Below are 26,027 nucleotides of genomic sequence, written 5' to 3'. Positions count from 1 at the left end.
CAAATAAAAAACAACATACAAAGTATCTCTCTTTAGATGCCTGTCGGCTTTCACCATATTGACATTTCATGCTCTCTTCTGTGCTTATTATATGTGGTTGGTTTATTCTTTTCTTTTACTGTGTACTTCCAGCCTCAGTCAGTGAATGCCAGGTGCAACATTGTTGCTTTCTTCCCAGCTGCTGCTCATTATAGGTCTCATCCCATAGTATCAGATTTTGACCCTAAATGTTGGCCACAACAAGTTTCCATTTTAGGAAATGAATCTTAATCTATAATTATGGTCAAAGGAAATTTTTCAAGTAAAATACTGTATCATGATTTGTCCTTTGATTCACTCCAATGTCCTATGCCGCTGCCCTGGTGTGACCTCAAGAAGGTAGAGATGCTACTCACCAAACAGTTGGATGGGTGTAAACGGTATGGTCTGAGACAGCCTCATTAAATTATTCCTTTCAATGGCTGCAAACAAAAACAGTTTTACCCTTTTAAGTCTGAAACATTGGATTAAATTTACAGAAAATCTTCCCCCATCAATATAATCAAATAATGCGAGAATATTTCATTTCAAAGGCCTTTTATTTTTGCCATTATCAATATATGATAAATTATACCATTTTTAAATATATACTATGCCTTAAATGCCAATAATAATCCCAGCCTTAGGAACATTTTATATGAGGTTATATGACATGGTTCAAGGAAGGACTATGTCCCCTGCTCTCCTGAATGGCAAACCACACACCAACCCATACATACGTGGAACTGTCTTTTAAATGGCATTTTAATTTGTGGTCTTCATTCTCTGGTTTTCCTTTTCTAAAGCAAATCCAATGCACAGTGGACTGTGGGGACACCTACTGGTGATTTTGTGCAATTCACTCCTTTTCCCAGAGAGATGTGAAGACTCATTTTAATTAGAAGCAAGAGATCTGCATTTTCCTGGGAAGAGCCATATCCTAGCAGATCTGAGTCAATATGAGTTGCAGTATTCCTCACCAGAGACTTTCTTCAGTTGACAGCTGGAGTCAAAATAATGGATGACTGCTGAGCTGAGAGACCTGGTTATAAGAGCCTGGGATGAGGAATCCACTAACACATTATTCACTACAGAGGAGAATTCAGGATGAGGCAGTCTATTACTGGACCCTAAAAAATGACCTTGATTATAATAAGAATGGTAACTCTAGCACAAGGTCTTGCCCACGTACTGAGCTTTAGATTGTATAAAAGATTGGCTGACCCGTGTATTATGTCATATAGGTTGAGAGCAGTGACCTCCAAGAAACCATCCAGTGGCACAAGTCCAGTTGGTTGTTCTATTGTTTTGCATTTCAAAGTGTTTTCCTCTTAGTTCTCCCCCAGCCCTTTGGCAGACTGTTCCTCAGGAAAAGCAAGTACAGTTATTCCCCCTTTGAAAGAAAGACAGCTGAAGCACTATGATGTGATATTGCTTAAGAGAGTCAAGACCCTGGACATCTTTTTTTAATAATATATGTGTAAGGCATCTTTGTTAAACTTTCTAGGTGAGGTGGCATCTATTCTGTGGATATGTTTATTGAGGGCCCATGGAGGGTAAAAAACCCTCCCTCAAAGAACTACTTCCAGGTCTGTCTTTCCCTCGATATAAAATACAAAAGATCTCTGGCTCTAGGTTGCCTTGGAGTATGCAAGGAATCTGTAGACCTCCAGAACATCCTGCTCCTTCACAATTTGGAACTTGCCAATAAAAACTTTGACTCTATATCCTCTTAATTCCTCACAATTTGCCTTTCCAAGTCAATGCCTAGAAAAAAAACTTAAAGGTTGTTCTCCAACAAAGTGAACAATTTTCCAAGTTTGGAGCTATATCAATAACATGGAATTCCCCGATGTTTCTTTTTCCAAGTGCAGAATCACAGACATTGAGTTCAGATGACCTTCTATGCACACACACTTCCTACCTGAGTAATGATGGTGAGGCTCTTGAGGGCTTTTTAAGGAGGCTGAGATCTCTGAAATTATAGAGAAGATTGGCATTTTAATTACTGGGCTGGAGATAAATACATGCTTATGAATATATTGACTTCAAAGTTATTATTGAACAGGTTAATCAGAATGGCTTCTCTGGATTTGAAAAAGCTTACCTAATATCCTTTAACCACATTATTGCACATGGTACCCTGACAGCTTCCAATCATCAATGTAATATCTCCAAACATATTTATATAGGGAATTGGAGAAAGACAGGTAATATTAGCCTCAAAGATGTATTTCCTCTGAACCAATTACACCTCAGGGTTGCAAAAAGCACTCAGCTGCCCATCACACTTCACAACATCCCAGAAGCACGATTCTCTGAGCTCCCTACCAAGACACAGTATCCACAGAAAGATATTATTAATGCCAAGTTATTAGCAGACTACTTCACTGACCTAAAATAAGAGCAAAATGATGAAAACACATTAAGGGGTATATACCAGAAACAAAGGAGTGGGTGGATAACAGCACCAAGGGATTTGCTTGGAGAAGCAACTTCTGTGTGCTGGGAACACCCCTCCAAGTTTAACTCATTCTCTTCTATCTGCTCCAGGCTAAATTACAAGGCTCCAGAGAAAGACTCTGCAACAGTTTTGCCATTTCATAAAATCAAAATTAAAGTGGAGAAACTTTAGTCTCATGGTGGCAACTTCCTTATACCTAGTAGAGTAAGCAGCATAATGAGCCCAGTCTCACAGATCTCACTGGCTTCTTGTTGCTGGAGAAGAAAGGAGCAGGCATCACTTCCTTTGGGGGTGTATGATAAAATAGTAAAATCAGCAGAAAAGACTATTCCTTTCTGAATTCATTCAATAAGCAAATACATATATATTCAGCACCCACTCCGGGTCTTGCTAGGCAAGGGAGATAGGAATAAGAGAAAAGTATATGCAACATACTAGAGAAAAAGATACATAACTAGAATCACAATACAGTTTGCTAAGTAATATAACAGAGGTGTGTGTACCAAGGTTTTGGGACCACATTAATTCTACCTGGAGGGAAGACCTTCATGGGGGTGTAAATATCTGAAGGTGTAAATATCTGAAGAGTGTGATAAAGCTGAGTCAAGCAGGACTTCACCACTTAAGAAGCTGTGAAACCTTATTCTTGTTTATTCAACACACGCTTACTAAGCACCTATTGTATGCCAGGTACTAGCCTACGCAGGAGAGAAGGAGCAAACAGATAAGGCTTCTGGTTATAAGACTTAACACTATTTAGCAATTTGGGGCATAAAGTGCTATTGAAACTGCACAGGAAAAGGCATTCACATATACTCTTCCGAATGGTTTGCTCTTAATGAGCAAAGCGTAGAAAAATGACAAAGTTGTTGACAAGTCAAAATGAAGTCAGAGGGTATCCCCACACTCATAAAGGAAACAGTAAAATCACAGTCAAAGAGGTAATTGGAAAAGAACAGATCACATATCAGCCCTGATTTATTTGGAGAAAGATACTCAACTTTCTATCTTTATACTGAATGTTCTACTTTGTATACTAGACAAAAATTATAAATACTAATTAAACAACTACAAAAGTCTCAGCAGGACACTGAACCTCACCATTCATAAGACAAAAATAAAAATAAAATGTTTAAATATACAAGCTTACTGTCAGCTCCATTTGAACTTCTCAACCTGTTTAGGGAAAAAAAACAAAATTATATAGATAATTCTGCTTTAAAATCTTTCAATGATCAAAGAAAGGAAAAAGTATGTGAAACAAGCAAACAAATTTTACATGTACATATATTTGATATTTACATATACATACTGTATCAGTAACATCTGATCCCCACTTCGACTAATACAGGAATTTATCCCCCTAATGATTTTCCTTGAAAAATAAACATAAGATATGCATGTAAGTTATTCACTGTATATGCCTAAAGCTAAATTAACAGAGGTTTTTTTTTTTAATTAGCTATGTGATCACACCACAAATACAAGATTTAACTGTGTTTGTGTTATTCTGGATCAATTAAACTAAAGGGTTCCTGAACTATGCAAAGGAGATGCCTACAAATGAGTCTGTGAATGTCTCTGGACAAGTCTACAAATCAGTTTCATTAGCCCACGTGGCCCCTAAATGTTCACAGGCTGAAATTAGCTCTCTTTAAATTGTTACTTGCCCTGCTCCAGTGCACAAGTGGCCATGGGCAAGTCTGAATAAATGCATTCAAAGAATATCTCCAGTATTTAAGGTCCTTAGGGAAGAAAGTACAATTACAATTATTGTTTAATTTCATGCTGCAATAACCCACTACTCTGCATGAGCACAAATTGCTGAACCTTTGGGAGAAGAAAGTCATATGTCCTTTAAGTCTGGAGGCAGGCTTGCACGGAGACCACAGAGAAAGGCCATCTCCAAGAGAGCTGACCGCAAATGAAAGTCACCTTGTACCTGAAGATAAGTTTTGAATTCTGCCCCCCACAACTCTATGTACACTTAATTTGATAACAACACTAGAAAAGTCCAAAAAACACTACAAACAAAATGAAATTGTCAGCCAGGCACAGTGGTATACACCCGTATTTCAAGCTTCAGGAGAAGCTGAGGCAGGAGGATTACTTGAGCTCAGGAGTTCAGGGCCAGCCTGGGCAACATAGCAAGACTCCATCACTTGAAAAAAATACAAATAAAAATAAAATAGAATCATATTTTCTTGGTTAGTTTTCAAATTTTATTTCTGAATAAATAAAACCCCATGAGGATACCCATTTGTGTTTTCTGCACACTCTTTCCATCCCATATTCTTTCCCTCCCAGTCTCAATCCTTCACAGACTACTGCTTTGACAATTAGGATGTTACAAAAAAAAAAAAATCCAAAACGTCAACTTCATAAGCTAAAAGGAAAACATTATTGGAGGGGGATAAAGAACAATTTTTAAAACAAAGAATAAATATAATCAGGACTTCAGTCTTTTTCTTTAGGCAAGACATGTTTATTTCTTCTCTTCAAAGAAAATTTACAATCTTACCTCTCTGAAAAGATATTTAATCATTATTCCAAGTAACTTTTTTGACACTGAAAAGGCAAATGTCTATTTTGTTGTAGGAGTATGTGTTTCATTGTGGTATTTTTAAAAGGGACTCAGGTAAGATGCTGGTGCCAGAAACAGAAAAACCTGGATAAGAAATTGTTTTCATTCTTGCTAATAAAATAAAAATGTTGTCACTTGACACCCTTTGTCTTCCTCTTCTGACCAAAAACAAAATTTTGTTCCCAATCAGGTTAAAAAATAGAATCCAACGACTCTTAAGGAGAGACATTTAGAAATACTCACATTGGGCTCCTAGTAAGGCTGATGCTCCTGGAAGTCCATAAAGAGTTTTTGCTCAGATCCTGAGTAGAAAAGAAAGAACAACATGTGCATCCAACACACTGCCACCCCCAAGCTTCCAGCAAAATACTTGCAAAACACACTCCTTAAAGGATAGATCTTTCTCTTTCCTTTAGCTCAATATTTCTCTTAATAAACAAACTAAAACCATGTTAGAAAGATGCAAATATTAGCATAATATCAGAGTAGCTTAATGTGCTGATGGACTTTAACAAAATACAATTACTTTTATGGGGACATGGAAGAGAAAATGTAATATATGAAAACTCTACAGAAATAGGACTGACTATACAAAATCAGTTAATGACATGAAAAGGAAGTGATGGTCCAAGTTGACTCGTGTCCTAGCATCTATAGATGATATGCCAGGTGATAATGATTATTTAAAATTACATTAGACCTGGGATCATAGCTCAGTGGTAGAATGCTTGCCTAGTATTTACAAGGCCCTGGACTGAATTGCTAGTACTTAAAAAAAAGATATTAACCTTTAATTTACTTCATTCTACCTCCTACTTATCAAACTAATATTTCTTTAACTCAGCATATTCCAGGTATTATTCATGGTACTATGTTTGTAGTCTACTATTGACAATCTCATAAGGATAGTGTTTTAGAGATATAGATAAAGAAACTCATAGGTTAATTGATAGACATAGCTTTGAAGCATAGGAAATGGTAGAGTTGGGATGTGAACACAGGTTCCTGACTCAATTGCCCTCAATTGAGTCTTACTATCTACTTGCAAAACCTTTCACAGATTCCATTCCCAACAAGAACATCTAAGATTGTTCATATAGGTAATGTTCTTATAGTTCCCAAGTTCAAACAGAAAATATTCAAACCAACACCAAAATTAGATTTCTTGGGTTACTCTGACTAAATCACAAATGGCAGGTAGCACAAAAACAAGGCATAGATCTGTAGATGGTAAGAAAAGCAGACTACAGAATTGGAGAATCTTAGCTTCAGAGAAACACCAAGGGGCCTTGACCCTGCAATGCTTGAATCCCCTCCACCATGTCTGCAAACAGGTTCCTTCAGCCTCTGCTGGACTAACCACACTAGGCAGGAAGTTACTACTTCCAGAAATAAACCATTCCATCCTTAGAAAGCTCCAATTGCTAAAAATTTCTTCTCAGCTTGGGCTGAAATCTGTCTCCCAGTAACTTCTCCATGCTCATGCTAGATCCACCTCTTAAAAACCTATTAAAATGTCCTATTTTTCTTCCATATGACAACTTTCATATACCTGAAAACAATTCTACTAATTCCTGAATTCTTTCTCTCTTATGCTAAACATCCCCAGAAAACTAGGTGGATAGGTAAATTGCACAAAGAGGAACCGCAAGAAGGAACAATCTAAAGAGGTGGGGGAAAAAATCACACAGGGATTCACCTGAGCATAGTTTCAAACAAAGATTCAAATTCAATGCCAGTAAAAAGTAGAAGCCAATTAAATGGTATAAATGTAAAAATAATATGGCCCAGTGAAGTGTTGCCTGCACTGATGATTTTTATAAAAACTATTAAAATATTTTTACCTCTTTAGACTGCTGTAGATAATCACTGACTTGTACAGTACGTTGCTCAATTCCTTTAGTTTTCATTTTCTGATATATATAAGGTTCTAGACCTTGTTTTTAAAAAAAAGATAAAAATTAGAAAACACTTGAAATGTGTTACATTCAAATCACAGTTCCCAAATAGAAAAATCTGAACACAGTACATTCATTTAAACTTGGATGTAGTTTTTCTCTTTCTGTTTTTAGCAAGTTTTATCAAGTTTCCTCCATCCTTTTTTTCTGAAGTAATTAAAAGCTATATATTCTATTTCTATTCTTCTATAGTAACTTTACATTTATAAACAACTTATACTTCTCTATTAAAGTCAAAGATTACTTGATCCATAACCTGTCCGTCTACAAAACAACTCTAAGTAGGCTATTTTTTATTTTTGTTGTTGTTGTTTATTTGTTTTTTTAAAATTTATCCACTCCTACATCTTACAGCCTGTTTTATGTGCCAGGTACAAAGGCACACATCTGTAATTCCAGAGGCAGGAGGATGGTAAGTCTGAGGCTAGCCTCAGAAACTTAAGGAGACCCTGTCTCAGGCACTGAGGATCTAGCTCAATGGTAGAGCATTCCTGGTTTCAGACTTTGGTACCACAAAAAATATATTTTTTAATAAAAAATAATAAATAAATAGAATGTGAAACTTTAGTTACAAATTATTAGGTGTCCTTTCTGATTAACTGGATCAAGTATCACAGTAGGCCAAACAACAACAAAAGAAAAACAGGAATGAGGAATGCTATCAAAAAGGTTTAAATTTTAGTTTCTTCTTCAAAAGGATTATAAAAATTATTACTGACATTATATTTTTATAGTTGGTACCTACTATGTAGGTGCATAATAATCACTTAATGAATTCTTGATGAAATTAATTCTGAGAATACTACTTATTGAGGATTCTAACTGAGCATAGAAGACCATAGTTGTAAGTTTTTTTGGGGGAGGTATACAGAACAAAATTTATATATATATATATATATATATATATATATATATATATATATATATATATAGTATAAAAAACAATAGCCTATTGAAATACCACAAAATTATGATAAAAGTTATTTCATAGCATAGTATGATAATTAAAATACCTACAGGAAAAGCTAAATATATACTTTTTCTTTTCATAGTTAATTTCCTCAAAGCTTTATTTCTTGTGTTTAAAGAAAACTACCTGATAGGTATCTCCCAATCCCCAAACATTTTTTAAAACTTTTTAATTTTCTTCTCAATTGGGTCAGAAAAATGTTTAGAAAAAAAAAAAAAAAGTAAGCTTCTCAAGTCGATGTGTGGTTCCAGAGCGATGCTGGGCCTCATCACCCACACAGATTAGCGGAGCCCAGGTTCAGCCTGTATCCCTGGCCTTGCCTCCCCGACTGGCTGTCCAACTTTATGAGAGTCTTTCCCAGAACCCTCCTGACAACTGCATCTTAGACTTTGCTTGAAATTTGCTGAAAAGAGCTTAAATAACTTAAGTACAAATGATATAAGAACCTAAACATGGGTCATACTATTTATAAAAACAAAATACATAATATGTTGATAATTATTTTAAAAAATGGATAAATTTATAACTGGTCCTGGAAACGTGTCCTCTTTCATTCTTTTTTTTTTTTTAAATGTATAGTCTCTAGTAAACTGTAATTGTAGGCCAACCAATTAAGCTTTTGAGCCTTATTTATAAATTGAGAGGGCTTAGAATAATTTAACTTCAAAATTCTCCTTCAGGTTAGAGTTCATTTGATTCTTGGTGGTTCAACAGAAAGTTGAGTATTTTTTTAAATATAAATTGGGGATTCTCCACCTTGGCATTGACATTGGGGGCTGGATAATTCCTTAGAGTAAGGATTAGTTCTTATATTGCAAGATATCTGGCAATTTCCCTGGCCTCTGCCACAGGATGCCACGACCCCCTGCTTTAGTGGTGACCACTCAATAGGTCTCCAGACCTTGCCAAATGTCCCTTAGGAAGGGGTGGGGATATGCAAAGTCACAACTTGGTTGAGAACCACTGACGTGAGAGTAAGCAAGCCTTATAAAAATGTATAAAAGCATAAACATGTAATATAAATTTACTTGCACCTTTACATTTATTATTTTAAATAATTTTTTCTCTTTATGGTGTCTCTATCACATAATCCCTTCTTTTTTAAGAATAGTAAAACAAGTTCAATGTTCTGATCATTGCTTTCATTTCTGTTTGTGACCTGCCCTCTCTCCCTCCCCATCCAGGGGAATTTTACATTCCATGCCTGGCTCATGGTTTTCACACCTAGATGGTTGTCTTCCCTCCTCCACAAACACTACAATCATTAAGCCTAAGGGAAACTTGTCCACAGAATAAATACTTAAGGTGGGCTGTAGTAAATTACCAACAATAACTCAATCCACTGAGTAAGGATCCATATTAGGGTCACATGAACCTTAAGAATTTATAAAAGTAGACAAGCTTCCTACCTCATAAATACAACTAAATGAACACTCTCCTAGGAAATCACTCTTTGAATATATGAAACTACCCAAATCTTTTTTATTTATTTATTTATTTTTTTTTTTGGTGCCAGGAATAGAACCCAGGGGCACTTCACCACAGACCACATCCCTAACCTTTTTTTATTTTTGACAAGGTCTTGTAACTTGCTTAGGGCCTTGCTATATTGCTGAGGCTGGCTTTGGAATTTGCGATTCTCCTGCCTCAGCCTCCTGGGCCACTTGGATTATAAGCATGTACCAGGTCTCAATCTTAATATTTCTTTTCCAGATCCTGATTAGTATTCCTTTAAACAAATGAAATTTTGTTCCCTTCAAAATTTAAAAATAGAAAAGGCTGTTTTTCTTCAAGAGTGTTGCCACCTTCTTTCCCATATCTGCAATTGAAATAAAATAGAAACCACCAATGGTCTAAAGACCATATTTCAAGAAAACTCTGTCAAGGTTTTGGGGATCCAAGAACACACACTGGTACCTACTTATCTGGGTAAACTTGGACACCGTGAGCCAGTTCTTGCTGCACCCCTTTTCTGAGATGTTATTTTCTCCTGGTTCTGAATCCATTTGATCATTTTGACAGCAGGCATTGACTGTTATGACCTGGAGAGAAAGTTTCTTATTGGAACACAGTGACATTAATCTGAAAACATTCTGAGTCACATTAATAAAGGCATCATGGTGGAAAGCAGTGATTGCATGTTCAAATTCCCTGGGACATTCTGACAAGTCCCATCACTCAGGCTGGCAAGATACAAACACCCATGTGATTTTTTTCTTTGTAGACATAATTAAGAACAAAGTGTGTGCTGGGCACGGTGGTGCATTAGCGTAATCTCCCAGTGACTCAGAAGGCTGAGACAGGAGGATCTCTAGTTCAAAGCCAGCCTCAACAACTTAGGGAAGCCGGGTCTCAAAATAAAACACAAAAAGAGCTGGAGATGTGGCTTTTAGTAAAGTGCCTCTGGGTTAAATCCCCAGTACCAAAAAAAAAAAAAAAAAAAAGAACAAGGTATGGAGCAGAGGTTCTGTAACTTGAGTCTGCATCAGAATCAACAGGACTGAGAGGGTGAGGCTGGAGGACCTGAAGTAAACTTCAACTAACTGGATCCTATCTGCAGGATCTATATTCAGTAGGTCTGGGGAGAGGGAGAATTTGAATTTCTAAGAGGTTCTCAAGAGAAGTTCATGCTGCTGGTAGGAGATTATAGTTTGAGAACCAGTGGTACAGAACAAAACAAGTGTGGGGGGAATAGAATAAGGATCCAAACAATTTGAGTTAGCCCTGTCAAAGCTATGTGAACTTGGGTAAATCATTTAAAGTCTCTGTGCCTTACTCTTTCAGTCATTAAAATAATAGGTACCAGGTGTACACCTATGATCTTACAACCCCAGAGGCTGAAGCTGGAGGATCACAAATTTCAGGCCAGCTTGGGCAATTCAACAAGACCACTTCTCAAGATAAAAAAATAAAGAGGGCTGGGGATGTAGCTCAGTTTGTAAAGTGCCCCTGGGTTCAGTTTTCAGTACCACAGTAAATAAATAAATAAAGCAATAATACGGCTATTCTCTATACTTACCAGGAACAAAGAACAAATGGGACACAATGGCAAACTACAAAGCAATAAATTAATGTAAGCTTGTGTATTTGGAGCTCAGTGTAGTTGAACTCTAGCTATTTGAACTATTAAAAAAAAAAAAAACCTACTTAAATGCATATTTCACAGGGTTCCGGCAACTCAAGGCATTTTCTCTGAAAGAGTAATTTTCCTCCTCAAGCTAATCTCTGCTCTAAAAGGTGGTCTTACATAATTGTCTCAATACCTCTGTCTTTACTCAGGGGGCTGAGGTGTTTTTTTCAAATGCACTTGGATTATTATTTGCAAAAATAAGTGTAAAAAAGAAAAATGAAGCAAGATATAGAGACCATAAAAGATGAATGCTTATAGAACTGGTAATTCAGATTCACTGAACAAAAATGAAAAAAAATACATCAGAATTTGTAGGATAGAGCTAAATCACCGATTAGATAGAATTTTATAGCACTAAATGCCTATATTAGAAAAGAAGAAAGTCTCAATCCGTGACCAAAATTTCTACCTTAACAACCTAGAAAGAGAAGAGCAAGTTAAACTCAAAGTAAATGGAGCAAAGGAAGTACTAAAGAGAGAAATCAGTGGAATAAAAATCAGAGAAAAATCAATAAAACTAAGAGCTTTTTGTTTTGTTTTGTTTTTTGTTGTTGTTTCAAGAAGATCAATAAAATAGAAAAATCTGTAGCCAGGTTGATTATGAAACAAAGGGAAAAACATATTTTAAATGTTAGGAATGAAAGAAGCAATGTCACTGCAGGTCCCACAGGCTATAAGAGAACAGTAAGAGAATGTTGTAAACAATATTATGCCAATTAACTACTTAAAGGAAATTGACAAACTCCTTGAAATGCACAAAGAAAAGCTCACTCAGGCAGACTTTGATGACATATATAGCCCTATACCTACTACAGAAATTGAATTTGTAGTTAAACTAGATGTGGTGGTGCACACCTGTAATCCCAGCAACTCAGGTAGCTAAGGCAGCAGGATCACAAATGATAGCGAAGGCAGGAGGACTGCAAGTTAGAGACCAGCCTCAGCAATTTTGCAAAACCCTCAACAACTTAGTAAGATCCTGTATCTCAAAATGAAAATAAAAAAGATTGGAGATGTTGCTCAGTGTAAAGCATTCATGGGTTCCATCCCCAGTATCAAACAGAAAGGAAAAAAAAAAAGAATTTGCAATTAAAAACTTTCCCACAAAGATGGTTTAACTGGTTCAGTTTACTAAATACTTAAGGTTGACAGAATATTATTTTTTTGTAAACTCACCCAAGAAACCAAAAGCATATTTCCCAACTCAGTCAATAAACTCAGCACCATCCTGATGAAGCCAAGGAAAAAGGTAGTCCAGGTAGATAATAAGTAATTGGGTCTGATTAAGAAGATGGGGGCTGGTTGGAAAGGAAATAAATCGAATGTTGATATCTCCAAAGCCCTTTCCCCACCCTCCTCCAACCTGTTGCTAAGGTAACCTGCCCCAGAGATTGTTCCTCCCTACAGGGAGCTGTTAATTAATGCCTCCTGGGCTGCTACCTTCCTGCCTGGATCACTCAACCTGTTGGCCCACCTTTTGGGTCACTTGTCTCCTAAGTAGGATGGGAGAGGAAAGAGACAAGATAAGGGGACAAGGAGAGACCATAAGTACAAAGGAATTCTAAAATGTATAAAAGGGGCAGGATACCCCTACTTCTTTGGATACCCAGCTCTGGGACCCCTTCCCTATGGAGAAGACTGTCTCTGTGCTATCCTTTAACCAAAACTTGCTTTCTATACTTGCCTCGGCATTTCTCAGGTGTTAACATATAGGGAAATGGAACTGGGCACTGATTGATTTTCATCATGGGTGATATCATTGATACCAAAGCCAAACAAAGATATTACAACCAAGACAAACATCCCTCAAAAAGACAAATACAAAAAAAAAAAATCAAAATTTTAGCAAAATAAATACAATTTGTAAAACTAGATACATGACCAAGTGGGGTTCATCCAAGCAAGGTTAATTTAATATCCTAAACATTTATTCAAACATGATAAAATTAATTAATATAATCCACAGTGCAAAGGAAAACCATCTAATCATCTAAGTTTATGCAAGAAAAGCACTTGACAAATGCCAACATTCATTAATGACAAAGATTCTCAGAAAAATAGGAAAGAAGGGAAGATTTTCAACCAATAAAAGGCATCTATATAAAAACCCACAGCTAATATCATATTTAATGGTAAAAGACTAAACGCTTTCCCTCTGGGAGCAAAAATAAGGAAAAAATATGATTTGTCACTACTTCTCTTCAATATGGTACTGGAGGTTCTGGCCAGCATAATCAAACAAGAAAAAGAAAGAAAGCACATCCAGATTTGAAAGGGCAAAGTAAAACTAAATCTGTAGATGATATGGTCATTCATATTTTTAAAAAATTCTCAAAAGCTATAAAAAACTTACTCAAATAAGTGAGCTTAGCAAGAATGTGGAATAAAAAAACAAGATATAAACATATATTTCTATATGATGGAAACAAGAAATCATAAATTAAAAATTTTAAATAACTGTTAAATAAAATTTTAAAATATGAAATACTTAAAGATATGTGTATCAAAAGATGTGCAAGACCTGTACACTGAAAACTACAAAAAATTACAGAAATGAAAAATCTAAATGAGTAGATAAACCATGTTCATGGATCAGAAGACTTGTTATTGTTAAAACATCAGGTTTCCTCCAACTGTCTGATAGACTCATAGCAATTCCATTCACTATTCTAGCAGGTTTCTCTGTAAAAATTGACAAGTTGATTGTAAATTTATATGGAAATTCCAAGAACATAAAACAGCCAAGCTACTACTTCTTCTTCTTTGGACCTAGGAATTGAACCCAGAGGCACTTTACCACTGAGCAACATCTCCAGCTCTTTTAGTTTTTTATTTTGATACAGGGTCTCGCTAAGTTGCATAGGGCTTCACTAAATTGCTGAAACTGGCTTCAAACTAGTGATTCTCCTGACTCAGGCTCCCCGGTACCTGGGATTATTGGTGTGTACCACTGTGTCCAGTGCCAAAAAAAAACTTGCAACTTTATAATAAGACAACAACCCAACTTCAAAAATGTGCAAAAGATATGAACAGATCACACCAAAAAAAACAGAGATGTAGCAAATAAACACATGAAATAATTCCTAACAGCATTAGCCACTACAGAAATACTAAGGAAACAACCATTAGATATCACCACACACTCACTAACATAACTAAAATAAAGATTGCATATTAAAGACTGGTAAGGATGAAAAATAACTAATAATGCTCAAAAACTACTGATGGGCATATAAAATGTTACAGTCAGGGCTGGGGATGTGGCTCAAGCGGTAGCGTGCTCGCCTGGCATGCGTGCAGCCCGGGTTCGATCCTCAGCACCACATACAGACAAAGATGTTGTGTCCGCCAAAAACTCAAAAAAAAAATAAATATTAAAATTCTCTCTCTCCCTTTCTCTCACTCTCTCTTTAAAAAAATTTTTTTAAAAAATGTTACAATCAGTTTGGAAGTTTCTGTAAAAATTAAAATATCATGCCAGGTATGGGGGTGCATGTCTGTAATCCTCGCTATTCAGGAGGCTGAGGCAGGAGGATCACAAGTTTGAGGCCAACCTGGGTAAAACTTAGTGAGACCTCATCTCAAAATAAAATAAAAGGGGCTAAGGATGTGACTTAGTGGTGGAATTCCCCTGAACTCAATCCCCAGTACCAGAAAAAAAATTAAATACCATAACTGACATTCCTAAATATTTGCCAAAGGGAAGTGAAAATATATATGTCTGCAAAAAGATATGTACACAAATGTACGTGCCAGCCTTTTTTGTAATAGCCAAAAAATGAAAACAACTCAATGTTTTTCAACCCATGAGCAGATACATAAATCATGATATACTCACTCTGATAACTCATATTTTCATTCTTTTCAGTACAATGCTATTTTGTGTATGTGATATTTTACAATAAAAGAAAAACCAAGGTAAGATAAGCCATTGCTTCAATTGTTCAAAAACCTAAATTACAGAATACACTTACTGGCACCTGCAGTCCTTGAGTTTTCTTCTTTTTCTTTGACAATCTCCTGTCCTTGGTTAACATCTTTGCTTTGGCCCACACTGACCCTATCTCTGAGGTTCGTGAATGGCCTGTAAGGAAATTGGTTTTCATGAGAAAGTTAACAGACCATGGGGAGGGGACTATTTGTTCTACACAAAGAGCTGATAATGCATTCAAGAGTCATAGAGTTTTTAAAAGCTGGCAGTAATGCAAAGAACTTATGACTTTTTTTTTTTTTTTTTTTTTTTTAGTACCAGGGATTGAACTCAGGGGCACTTGACCACTAAGCCATCTCCCCAGCCCTATTTTGATTTTTATTTAGAGACAGGGTCTCACTGAGTTGCTTAACACCTTGATGTTGCTGAGGCTTGGCTTTGAACTTGTGATCCTCAAGCCTCAGCCTCCTGAGCTGCTGGGATTACAGGTGTATGCCACCACACCTGGCAAGACTATTTTTTTTAATGTTTCCTCCTTACTTTTAATCTTATAGATCTTCATCAGTTTCTCCTCCTTATGGAATCTAAAACTATGACTCCTGAAGGGTCTGTCTCTGCGGAGGGGATTGATCCAAAAGGATGTGTTTGGCTGCAGCCATGGTCCCACGACTTCTGAGCAGTCACAGCTCTGGGTCCATCTGGTTGAGTTATCAGACAGGGATCTGCCTGGGATCTGGATCCTGAATTGTTCACTCTGAGCAGAGTCACTAGTACAAGTGGAGGGCAAGCAGGTGTGCCATTTTTTCTTGAAGCTAAACACACCAGTTTCATCGCCTTCCGAAAATGCCCAGTTCACATATCCACCTCCAGCTTGCATGCTCTTGGCTTGGGAAGGAAGAGAGGCCATCGACATGGGTGCAGGTGTGCAACTCAAAGTGGGCGGAACTTGCTGGGCCTTGGCTTGTCTGGCTGGTATCTGAGCAATTGGCTCAATCTGCCCTTTGGGTTCAGCCTCTGCTGCCTGGCTTGAGACAGCGGGGGTCTGCCAAGTCAGATGAACAGGGACCTCATTCTGAGAGACCTGTCCAGTTGCCAGCATATCTGCATCTCCTTCCACAGCTGGTTTGGACAGAGGCAAGACAGCTTCTGCAGAAAAAGGAAGTTGCTTTAGATAAGAAGGGACCCGGAGAAATTGGCCACACTTGGAGTATGCTTGCCTATCAGGGGATACTCCAGAAGCAACTATACTTTTTTCTGTTTCTTGCTCTTCCTGGTCATCCCTTACATTGGAGGCCTCTCTCTGACTGTCTTTAATCTCAAAAAGGGTGCCTCTCTGCACTCTTGGGGGTTGCTGGCTTCTAGCTAGGCTCCGCAGCAAGGAAGGGGGCATGCTATAATACTGGTATTTCTTCTCTCCAGGGATCTCCATGCTGCCCAGAAGCTCTGCACAGATGACATTGTTCCAGCTGTGGGGAAGTTTTCTGCGAGTGGCATGCTTTCTACTGGTCAAGAGAGCCTCATCCTCTTGCAAAGTGTCCACAGCAGAAAGGACCTTTAGAGTATCCACCGTCAGGGCAGAGAGGTCCTGTAGGTGTCCCACTTGGCTGTCCAAAGACAGTAAGGAGTCCTTTATAAAAGACACCTTTTCATTCATTTCTTTCAGTTGGAAGTACATCTCTGTAATCCTAATGGAGGTGAAGAAAAAAAAAAAATAAACACATTAAACCAGTGGGAATTTTTCTTGCTTTCTTCATCTCTTACTCCCATCCTTAGGAGATTGCTAAACCTTAGCTGCTTCCCTAAGTTAAATCTGCCTTTCACTGTCTTCTCTCTCAGCCCAGATGATTACACCACTCCTAGGATTCCTACTATGACCCCAATAAGGAAAAACTGCACATTTGCATTTTTATCTATGATCTCTTTCAAATATTTCAGAACCACATTTCCAGGTTCCTGCTAGTGATCTCTGCAATTATCTGATCATTCCATTTTTATTCATTAATTTACATGATAAACATGCATCTCCCATGGGCAATCACTGTACAATTTGGATGGGAAATCTGCAGAAAGAAACCAAATCAAAAATCAGATGTGGAACTAGAGAAAGAAAAACAACTAGGGGCAAAAAAAAAAAAAAAAAAATCAAGAAAGAAAGAAAAAGAAAAAACTCCAACTGTATGTTAAAACAGACTTTCTAAGTTCCAAACAGAATTCATTTTAGGACACCTACACTGAGAAAAAGTATGAGGCGAATTTTTTAGATTATTTGGAATAATTTAACGTAAAAATATGTTGTCTAGCCACTGATTCATATAAAAGCAGCACAACGTATACTTATGAAAGAAAAAAGTAAGTTGAATTAAGTGTAACAATTTCATTCAAAGGGAGAGAAAGAAAGAAGAAACTGTTGATCAATATTTATCTGTATATGTCTCTGTAAATAACTCTTATGGAGTTTCATTTTGTGACCAACCCCTCACCCCCCGAAAAAAGGTATGTTGAAGTCTTAACCCCTACACCACAGCACGTAACTATTATTTTGACACAGGATCCTTAGAGAGGTGATCAAGTTAAAATGAGGTCACTGGGCTGCACTCTCTTGCAATATAGCTGATGTCCACATAAAAAGGGTAAATCCTGGGCTGGAGTTGTAGCTTACTGGTAGAGCACTTACCTAGCATATGTGAGGCACTGGGTTTGATCCTCAGCACCACATAAAAATAAATAAAAGAAATAAAGGTATTGTGTCCATCTACAACATATATATATAAAATATTATATTATATTATATTATATTTCCCCCATATATATGGGATAAAATGGGGGAAATCCTGGCAGAGACACACACACAGGAAAAAGGAGGTGGAGGCACATGGGGAGAAGATGGCTATAACCAGAGTGATGCAACACACACCAAGCAGAAACACCAGAAACTGAGGCAAGGAGGGGCTCTTTCCTAAGATGTTAGAGAGAGCATGGTCCTGCCATATCTTCATTTTGGACTTCTAGCTTCCAGAAATGTCAGACAATAAATTTCTGTTGATGTAAAACAACAAGTTTTTGGTACTTTCCTACAGCAGCCCTAGGAAACTAATACAGTTACAAAGCTTAACAATTAATAAAACAAACTTTAAAAATATATATAATTTGATTACATAAAATAAACTTGGATGTGAAAATAACATACAAAATTTTAAAGCAAAAATGAGTGGGGCGAGGTGGTGCAAGCCTATAATCGCAGCGGCTCAGGAGGCTGAGGCAGGAGAATTGCAAGTTCAAAACCAGCCTCAGCAAAAGCAAGGTGCTAAGCAATTCAGTGAGACCCTGTCTCTAAATAAAATAAAAAATAGGGCTGGAGATGTGGCTCAGTGGTTGAGTGTCCCTGAGTTCAACCCCTGGTACCACCCCCTAAAAAATTTTTAAAGCAAAAATAAATTGGAAAATTGATATTCTAACAAATATGATAAAGGCATTCATATCCTCCAATAAGTCAAAACATTTGAAAATTGTTGAAGGAAAACATACAAAGACTCCAAATAACATGAATAAATAATTTACTAAATATAAAATGAAAAGTTAGAAAACATGATGAAATAATCAACCTCACCAGGAAATCAGAGATGAAAATTAAGATGACAATGACTTTATCTACACTGTAACAACATTTGTTTTAACTTAGCAAATTAAAACAACTCAAGAGTGACAAACCAATATTGAGATACAATATCTATAAAGAGGCTATAATTTCACAATGCTAAAGCACATAAATACTCATTACATTATGAGATAGCATATTATGTAGCCATTAAAAATTACACTTATGGATGTTGACATCTATAATTGTTTAGCTGTTTCTAATGGCAGGGGCCAGGCTGTAGATGTCTGTTATATTCTACATTGTGTGTTTTTAAATTTGGCATGAAATTTTATAAGTAAAGGAATAATAAAAGCTAAAACATATTTACAAAGAATATCTAATTACTTGCAGAACAGATTTTTGATATGGAGGGAAATAAATAGAAAACAATACGGTACAATCTTAACTGAAAATATTTTAGAAGACTAAAGGGAAAGGGGCCAAAGTTTTTACAGAGAGCTCTGGATTATGACAGTGTTTTTTCTTTGTCTTCTTCCCTCATTTTGTTCTTTTATTTGGGGGTAGGGATGAGGGATACAGTTCCAAATTCTCAATGATGAAAATCTTTGATAAACAAAATTAAAGTAAAAAACAGCAAGGAAGGAAATATATCCAACAGCTTCACAGCTCATATGACCATCTGCAGTTATTGAAAAAAAAAATGATCCTCAGTCTTATGTGGGACAGGGAGAAGCAGAGATCACTCCATGGGGAGTTGAAACGCTCAGCTGTAGCAAGAAAGTCCCAAAATAGCGTTAGACTCCCTACCTCTAGAACACATCTCAAGGCACAGGGATTGAAAGACCCTCTTCTTCCTGGGAGCTTCGAAGAAAAGAATTAGAGAATCAAGCAGGTGGTCTCTTCCATTCTTATTGTATTCTATGTGGTTAGAACCCTCTCTTTCTTGCTTTTGCTATAGAATTCAACTTCTATAACTCAATAGTGGCTAAATAAATGCTTCCTGACCTTCTGGAACCTGCAAAGTTAGAATTGGCAAGGATGATCACAAAGTGTATGTATATTCCCTTCCAAATATATTTAATTGGAGCCTTCCCACCCAGCACACTGTTTCATCTAATTCAAAAACAGTACAGTCTGAATAGCAGTAATGGAGACTCATTAAGTTCCATTAGCTGCAGCTACATCAAATGGATACAATAGAAACCAGCAACTATTCACAGCAACAGGTAGCAGGCTACAATAGAAACCTGTTAGACAAATAACCTGGTCACCTCAAATCGGGTCTTCTTGCTTTTACAGGTACTTATTTCCTAAAGCACAATGTCCTGTGAAACATATTTTAATTATAATCCTGGACCACCAACTACATTAATTTAATCTAGCCTTTCAGTCATTCTGACACATAAAATAAATTCTTATCATTTTAGATTCCTCTTTGCAAAGTCTGAGGGTGGAGGAAAGATGAGGATGGTAACTTTTATTGTGGGCCTTTGGACAGGATATTTTAAAATGAGATAATAACAAGTATAATTATAATCATAATAATCATAATATCTCCCGCATGCTCACCAGGTGCCAAGCATTTTATAAGGTTCTGCACGTACTATTTCATTTCACCCTCATAACAACTCTGAGGTGGGTGGGACTATTATCCCTTTCACGGAAAAGAGGTTAGTTCACATATCCAGAGTCACAGGGTTGGGCATCAAATTCAGACAATGCAACTCCATTGCCAGAGCATTCAGTATAGAACTACTCAGAGACTCATTCAGGATCTAGGCAAATTTCTTTGGAGGCCCTAGGGTCCCCAACTCTTCCCATGCTGGGGAGTTGTTCACGGATGTTCCTCAATAAGGTTTTGTGGTCAAATAATGATGAGAGGTGTTCAAGCTACAAGCCTACAAGTTAAGTCACAATGCACAATATGACAGAGTTTTTACATTTTTTAGGAACCCCAGGATTTCCCAAATATAATGCATGAAACATGCTTAATATGAAAAATATTATTCCACAGAACAGAAAGAAAAAGAAAAGCTAGTTTGCACGACTGAGGTCACCACGGAAGTTGGTGTTCCACGTAAGGTGTGCAAGACAGCACAGGGCCCTAATGCACGCTCTCGTTCCACGTTCATAACTTATTTCATTCTGGAAGGCTGTAGGTGGTTTCTTCTTTAGAGGCAGGCAGACATGACTGGGCCCCTAATCTCCTTTCTCTCGCTCTTCAAACTATGGCTCAGCTACCTCAGAAAATTTTCTTCTCTCTTTCCCACACCTTATTTATGTGCTCCCCAGAAATGACCTCAGCAAGGAGGACAGTGTAAAATTTGTGCTGTTAAGACAACTCCATCAAGAGGGAAAATGGATGAGGTTTTCAAGTTAGAGCTTCCCCTATAATGAGCTTCCTCATTCCTTTTGTTTGCAACAACAAGCAGGTGACTCCTACAACTAACTCTCCCAAGAGTTAGATGATCTCTTTGTCCAATTCCAACTTGCCCCAGGGCTTCAGATCCATTCATCCAAAGCCTCCTGGACATCTTCAGCTGGATGTGCCCCAAGAATCTCAAGCTCCACAGATCTAAGCTGCTTTTTCCTACACCTGTGTATGCTCTATCTTGGTGGTGCCACCTTTCACCTGACTACCTCTGTGACAGACCGCAGAGTCAGTCATCCTGGATCCCATCCTCTCCATTGGCTTCCTCTAGTCCCCACCATGCCTCACGAATTGTCCTTTCTGATTTTCTTCACTCTCTCCCACCACCACTACCTGGGCCAGGCTGTGGGACCCATCTTCTGAAGACCTGAAGTTCAATCAGCTACATAAACACATTTACATAAATATGGTATCAATAGAAAAGTACAGAATCATATAAATAGAACTTTTGCCTGTGGTGAGCCATTTAGAAAGTTCATAATATGATTCAGCTTTAAATAAAGTTATATTTAAGAATTCACATCTATCTAAAATAGATGGAAAAATATATGCAGAATTAGATTAAACATTTTGTAGTCGGTTTCTTGTATATTTTATTTTGTTTCATTGCTGTTATTGTTTTGTGGTGTTCTGTTTTGTTTTGCTACCAGGAATTGAACCTGGGATGCCTTACCAATGAGCCACATCCCCAGCTTTTTTGATATTTTATTTTGTATTATATTTTTATTTTTTATATTTTATTTTTTTTATATTTTATTATCAGGGTCTTGCTAAGTTGCTTAGGCCTCACTAAGTTGCTGAGGCTGGCTTTGAACTTGCAAAGCTCCTGCCTCAACCTCCTGAGCCACTGGGATTAAAGGCATGCACCACCACACCTAACTAGTTTCTTACATTTTTTTAAATGAAGGAACACAGAGCAATTCTGTTTTTAAAAATGTATATAGTCACACACAGTCTTCCACATCTTAACACAGGCCAGGCATCTGCAACCGGTAACACACCCGCAATGCCTTGGAGGCCATCAGGTTTCTCAGTATCCACTTTCTCCAAGGCATCTTTCTCTTTTTCCTCTAATCTTTGAATGATCTCCCAAGAGCACCATCCTCTCCCCAAAATACACATACCCACAAGTACTCTCGGCCAATGGCCTTGCCTCAAGAGCTGTGTGCCCACACCCTGCTTGCTTCCTCAGGTGCACCAGCCATATTCTCTCCCGTTTCCTTTCCTGGGGGAAAAGCCTGGGTCCTCCATTAACCGAGCTTCTCAGGGACTTCCTTTCAGCAAACTGCCTCCTCCTTGCTTCTGCAGTTTCTCCCTTGCTGGTGCATTTCCAGGACCATATTTATTTATTTTCTTTTCTCCTCATGAAACAAAACACCAGGAGCTCATCATGTCCTTATATTCCATCTCGATTCCCTTCACAGAGAAACTTGTAACAAACGTTGTCTGTCATGGCTGTCTCCAGGGCTCCTCAGGCTGCCACCAGCTCCACCACCCAACTGCTGGTCAGGCAGCTGCCTATCCTGAGACCCCATGCCTCCTCATAACCACACTGCACTCCACCCCTGGGGACCCAGGTGGCTACATCCGTGTTCTTTTGGTGGAGTTCATTGTTCCATGAGGTGGCCCTGCCTGGCCCACTCCTCTCGTTTCCTTTGGGCTTCTCCTCAAACTCCTCCCAGTGACCCTCCTGAACAAGGCTATCTACAACAGTCCAACCCAACACTCCCAACTCTGAGAGACCTCACACCACCATCATTTCCTATTCCCTTAAATGGCTTCATTTTTCTTCATAGCTCTTTTACTAATATTAAATTATGTTTTCCTTGCTTTTTTATTGTTGTCTATATCTTCCATTTCTTTCATCCCTCTCCCGCTACATACATACACTAGAATGTAAGTCCTCGAAGAGGACAGTCTCTTATTCTCCACTTATTCCTAGAAATGAGAAGAGTACCTGAGAGATATAATAGATGCTCGGTAAATACACATCAATTACATAAATCGCCTAAGCTAAAAAAATGATTCAAATTGTAGAGAACTCAAACTTCTGGGATTTTAAAGTGGATCTTTCTACTCTTTTAGATATTCTAACAGAATCAGGCTTTGGGAATTTTTGAAGAGATAAACACTTTACCTTTCTGATGTCACTCGGATTCTTTCCTCAAAGCTACAGTTCAGTCCTTCCATCTTCTCATGGAAATATTTCTCCACACATTGTTCTTCAAAATCATGAAGTTTTTTCAGATCTTCCTTACTCAGGTAGAGTTCTGTGGTGATAAATTTTATATGTAAAAAAAGATTATTCTTTCCTTTAATGGAAGCCAATACAGGGTACGCTGTGGTTTGGATACAGCTTGAGTGTGTCTCCCAGAGGATCATGTGCTGGAAGCTTGGGGCTCAGTGCGGTATTGCTGAGGTGGTGAGACCCTTGAGAGATGATCAGACTATGGGGCACCATCCTTGGAAGGGATTAATGTAGATCTCACAGGACCAGTTAGAACAAGCCTGGACCTCTACCCCTTGCTTCCTGTCTTTCCGTGTGTACCTAACCACCTCCATGCATCCCCACCACATGATGTCATCCACCATGTTACAAGATCCTCACTAAAGGCCAACCAGATGGAGCCACCTGATCTTGAATTTTCAGCCTCCAAAGCCACCTACTAAATAGAGATGACCCTTCAACAACATGAGGGTTAGAGGCACTGAGGCCCATGCAGTCAAAAATCCACATATAACATTTGACTTTCCAAAAACCTAACTACTAATAGCCTTCAGTTGACAGTCTAACCAAATATATGATTAATACGTGTTCTGTATGATATATTGTGAAAATTTTGAAAGAACTGTGAGAGATCACTTTTTACTATGATAAGCAATTTACTGGAAAGATGAACTGCTCGTGTGATAATCAGTGTTTCATGCATTTTAAGTAGATAGTTAAAACACTTGAGCTCACCACAACAGGAGTAGGTGGCTATAAGATAATAACAATAATATAGTGTGTAGCACAGTTACTGTTATGTAGTTGTGATTTAATGCTGCATCTTTACATTTGTTTAAATTTCCTTGATTGCAAATGGTACCATAACTACTCTGGCACCATAACTGTTCTATAAATTTTAGTTTTTATATAATTTTGTGCATAATTTGTACTAGTAATATTTTGTGTATATTTTAATGTAGTGATAAAATAGATAACTTTCTATACCTATTTTATGTATTCATGACATAACTTTTTCTTCATTTTCTTGATATTTCTACTGTGTAAAAATGTCTTCAAGTTTTTAAAATTGTCACAAATCTTCAAAAATAAAATCTGCGTAAAAGGGGAGACTTAAAGTACAAACTAGTACAAAGTCAATTGTAAATTTCTTTTCTTCAGAAATAGTTTCAGGTATTTTGCAACAGCAACACACAAAATGGACAAAGGATATGAGGGTTTTTTTTCATTTGTATTAAAAATGATCGAACTAGGTTGGGTGTGTAGCTCAGGGGTAGAGAACATGCCTTGCATAAGCAAGCGCCTGGGTTCAATCCCCAGCACCACAAAAATCAACAAACAAATACTTTTAAAAATAAAAATGATAGTAATGTAGCTTGTATGATAAAAGATTGTCACATTGTATTCTTAATATTAATGGAGAAGTACTACACAAAAGCAGCTGGATACATGACCATTTGTAACTCCACATTATGTACAACCATAAGAATGGGAAGCTATACTCCATGTATGTATAATATGTCAAAACACATTCTACTGTCATACATAACTAAAAAGAACAAATAAAAATTTTTTAAAAAAAGAAAGAGTGGAAACACCAGGCTGAGTCTCTCCCACTTATTCTTTGAAAATGATTTATATAGAGAACATACTTTCTTTTTTTCCAATTTTTATTCTAATTTGTTATGTACAACAGCAGAATGCATTCAATTCATATTACACATATAGAGTACAATTTTTCATATCTCTGGTTGTACATAAAATATAGTCACACCATTCATGTCTTCGTACAAGTACTTAGGGTAATTATGACTATCTCATTCCACTGTCATTCCTACCTCTATTCTCCTTCCTTACCCCTCTCTCCCCTTTGGTCTATCTAGAGTTCATCTAATCCACCCATGCTCCCTTCACCCCCAATCCCATTATGAATCAGCATCCTTAAATCAGAAAAAAAATCAGCACTTGTTTTTTGGGGTTTGGCTAAATCCATTTAGCATTATCTTCTCCAACTCCATCCATTTACCTGCAAATGCCATGACTTTATTCTCTTTTAATGCTGAATAGTATTCCATTGTGCATATATACCACATTTTCATTATCCATTCATCAACTGAAGGGCATCTAGGTTAGTTCCATAGTTTAGCTATTGTGAATTGTGCTGCAATAAACACAGATGTGCCTGTGTCCCTGTAGTATGCTGTTTTTAAGTCCTTTAGGTATAGACCAAGGAGAGAGAGAGATGGGTCAAATGTGGTTCCATTCCCAGTTTCCCAAGGAATCTCCATACTGCTTTCTAGATTGAATGCACCAATTTGCAGTCCCACCAGCAATGTGTGAATGTGCCTTTTTCCCCACATCCTTACCAACAGTTATTGTTGTTTGTATTTTTTATAGCTGCCATTCTGACTGGAGTGAGATAAAATCTTAGAGTTGTTGTGATTTGCATTTCTCTAACTGCTAGAGATGTGGAACATTTTTTCATATATTTGTTGATTGATTGTATAACTGAGAAATGTCTGTTCAGTTCCTTGGCCCATGTATTGATTGGGTTATTTGTTTTGGGGAGGTTGAAATTTTTAAGTTCTTTATTTATCCTAGAGATTAGTACTCTATCTGATGTGCATGTGATAAAAATTTGCTCCCAAAATGTAGGCTCTTTATTCACCTCACTGATTATTTCTTTTGTTGAGAAGAAACTTTTAGTTTCTTCCCA

At 37.3% G+C, this 26,027-nt stretch overlaps 1 protein-coding gene across 5 annotated transcripts in view; it reads right to left on the bottom strand.

Moving 5' to 3' along the window:
* The window catches only part of Trpm6 (transient receptor potential cation channel subfamily M member 6), a 172,443-nt gene that overhangs the window by 21,332 nt on the left and 125,084 nt on the right, over nucleotides 1–26,027 (bottom strand). For all 5 annotated transcript variants that reach the window (XR_009228196.1, XM_058584000.1, XM_046459452.2 and 2 more), the window contains 9 exons: nucleotides 23,222–23,354; nucleotides 15,596–16,740; nucleotides 15,099–15,208; nucleotides 9,916–10,036; nucleotides 6,911–7,002; nucleotides 5,310–5,368; nucleotides 3,633–3,658; nucleotides 1,943–1,993; nucleotides 396–461 (listed from right to left, as the gene is read on the bottom strand). Coding sequence is in view for 4 of the 5 variants with exons in the window: in XM_058584000.1 (XP_058439983.1) it covers nucleotides 396–461; nucleotides 1,943–1,993; nucleotides 3,633–3,658; nucleotides 5,310–5,368; nucleotides 6,911–7,002; nucleotides 9,916–10,036; nucleotides 15,099–15,208; nucleotides 15,596–16,740; nucleotides 23,222–23,354 (1,803 nt within the window). In the remaining variant the exon portion in view is untranslated. The remainder of the gene's footprint in view (nucleotides 1–395; nucleotides 462–1,942; nucleotides 1,994–3,632; nucleotides 3,659–5,309; nucleotides 5,369–6,910; nucleotides 7,003–9,915; nucleotides 10,037–15,098; nucleotides 15,209–15,595; nucleotides 16,741–23,221; nucleotides 23,355–26,027) is intronic.

Source organism: Marmota monax, unplaced genomic scaffold (assembly GCF_021218885.2).
Source record: "Marmota monax isolate L192 unplaced genomic scaffold, Marmota_monax_Labrador192_F-V1.1 WCK01_AAM20220418_F8-fsc00059, whole genome shotgun sequence".
In the NCBI taxonomy this organism is placed as follows: domain Eukaryota; kingdom Metazoa; phylum Chordata; class Mammalia; order Rodentia; family Sciuridae; genus Marmota; species Marmota monax.
This window is presented reverse-complemented; position numbering and strand designations above follow the sequence as displayed.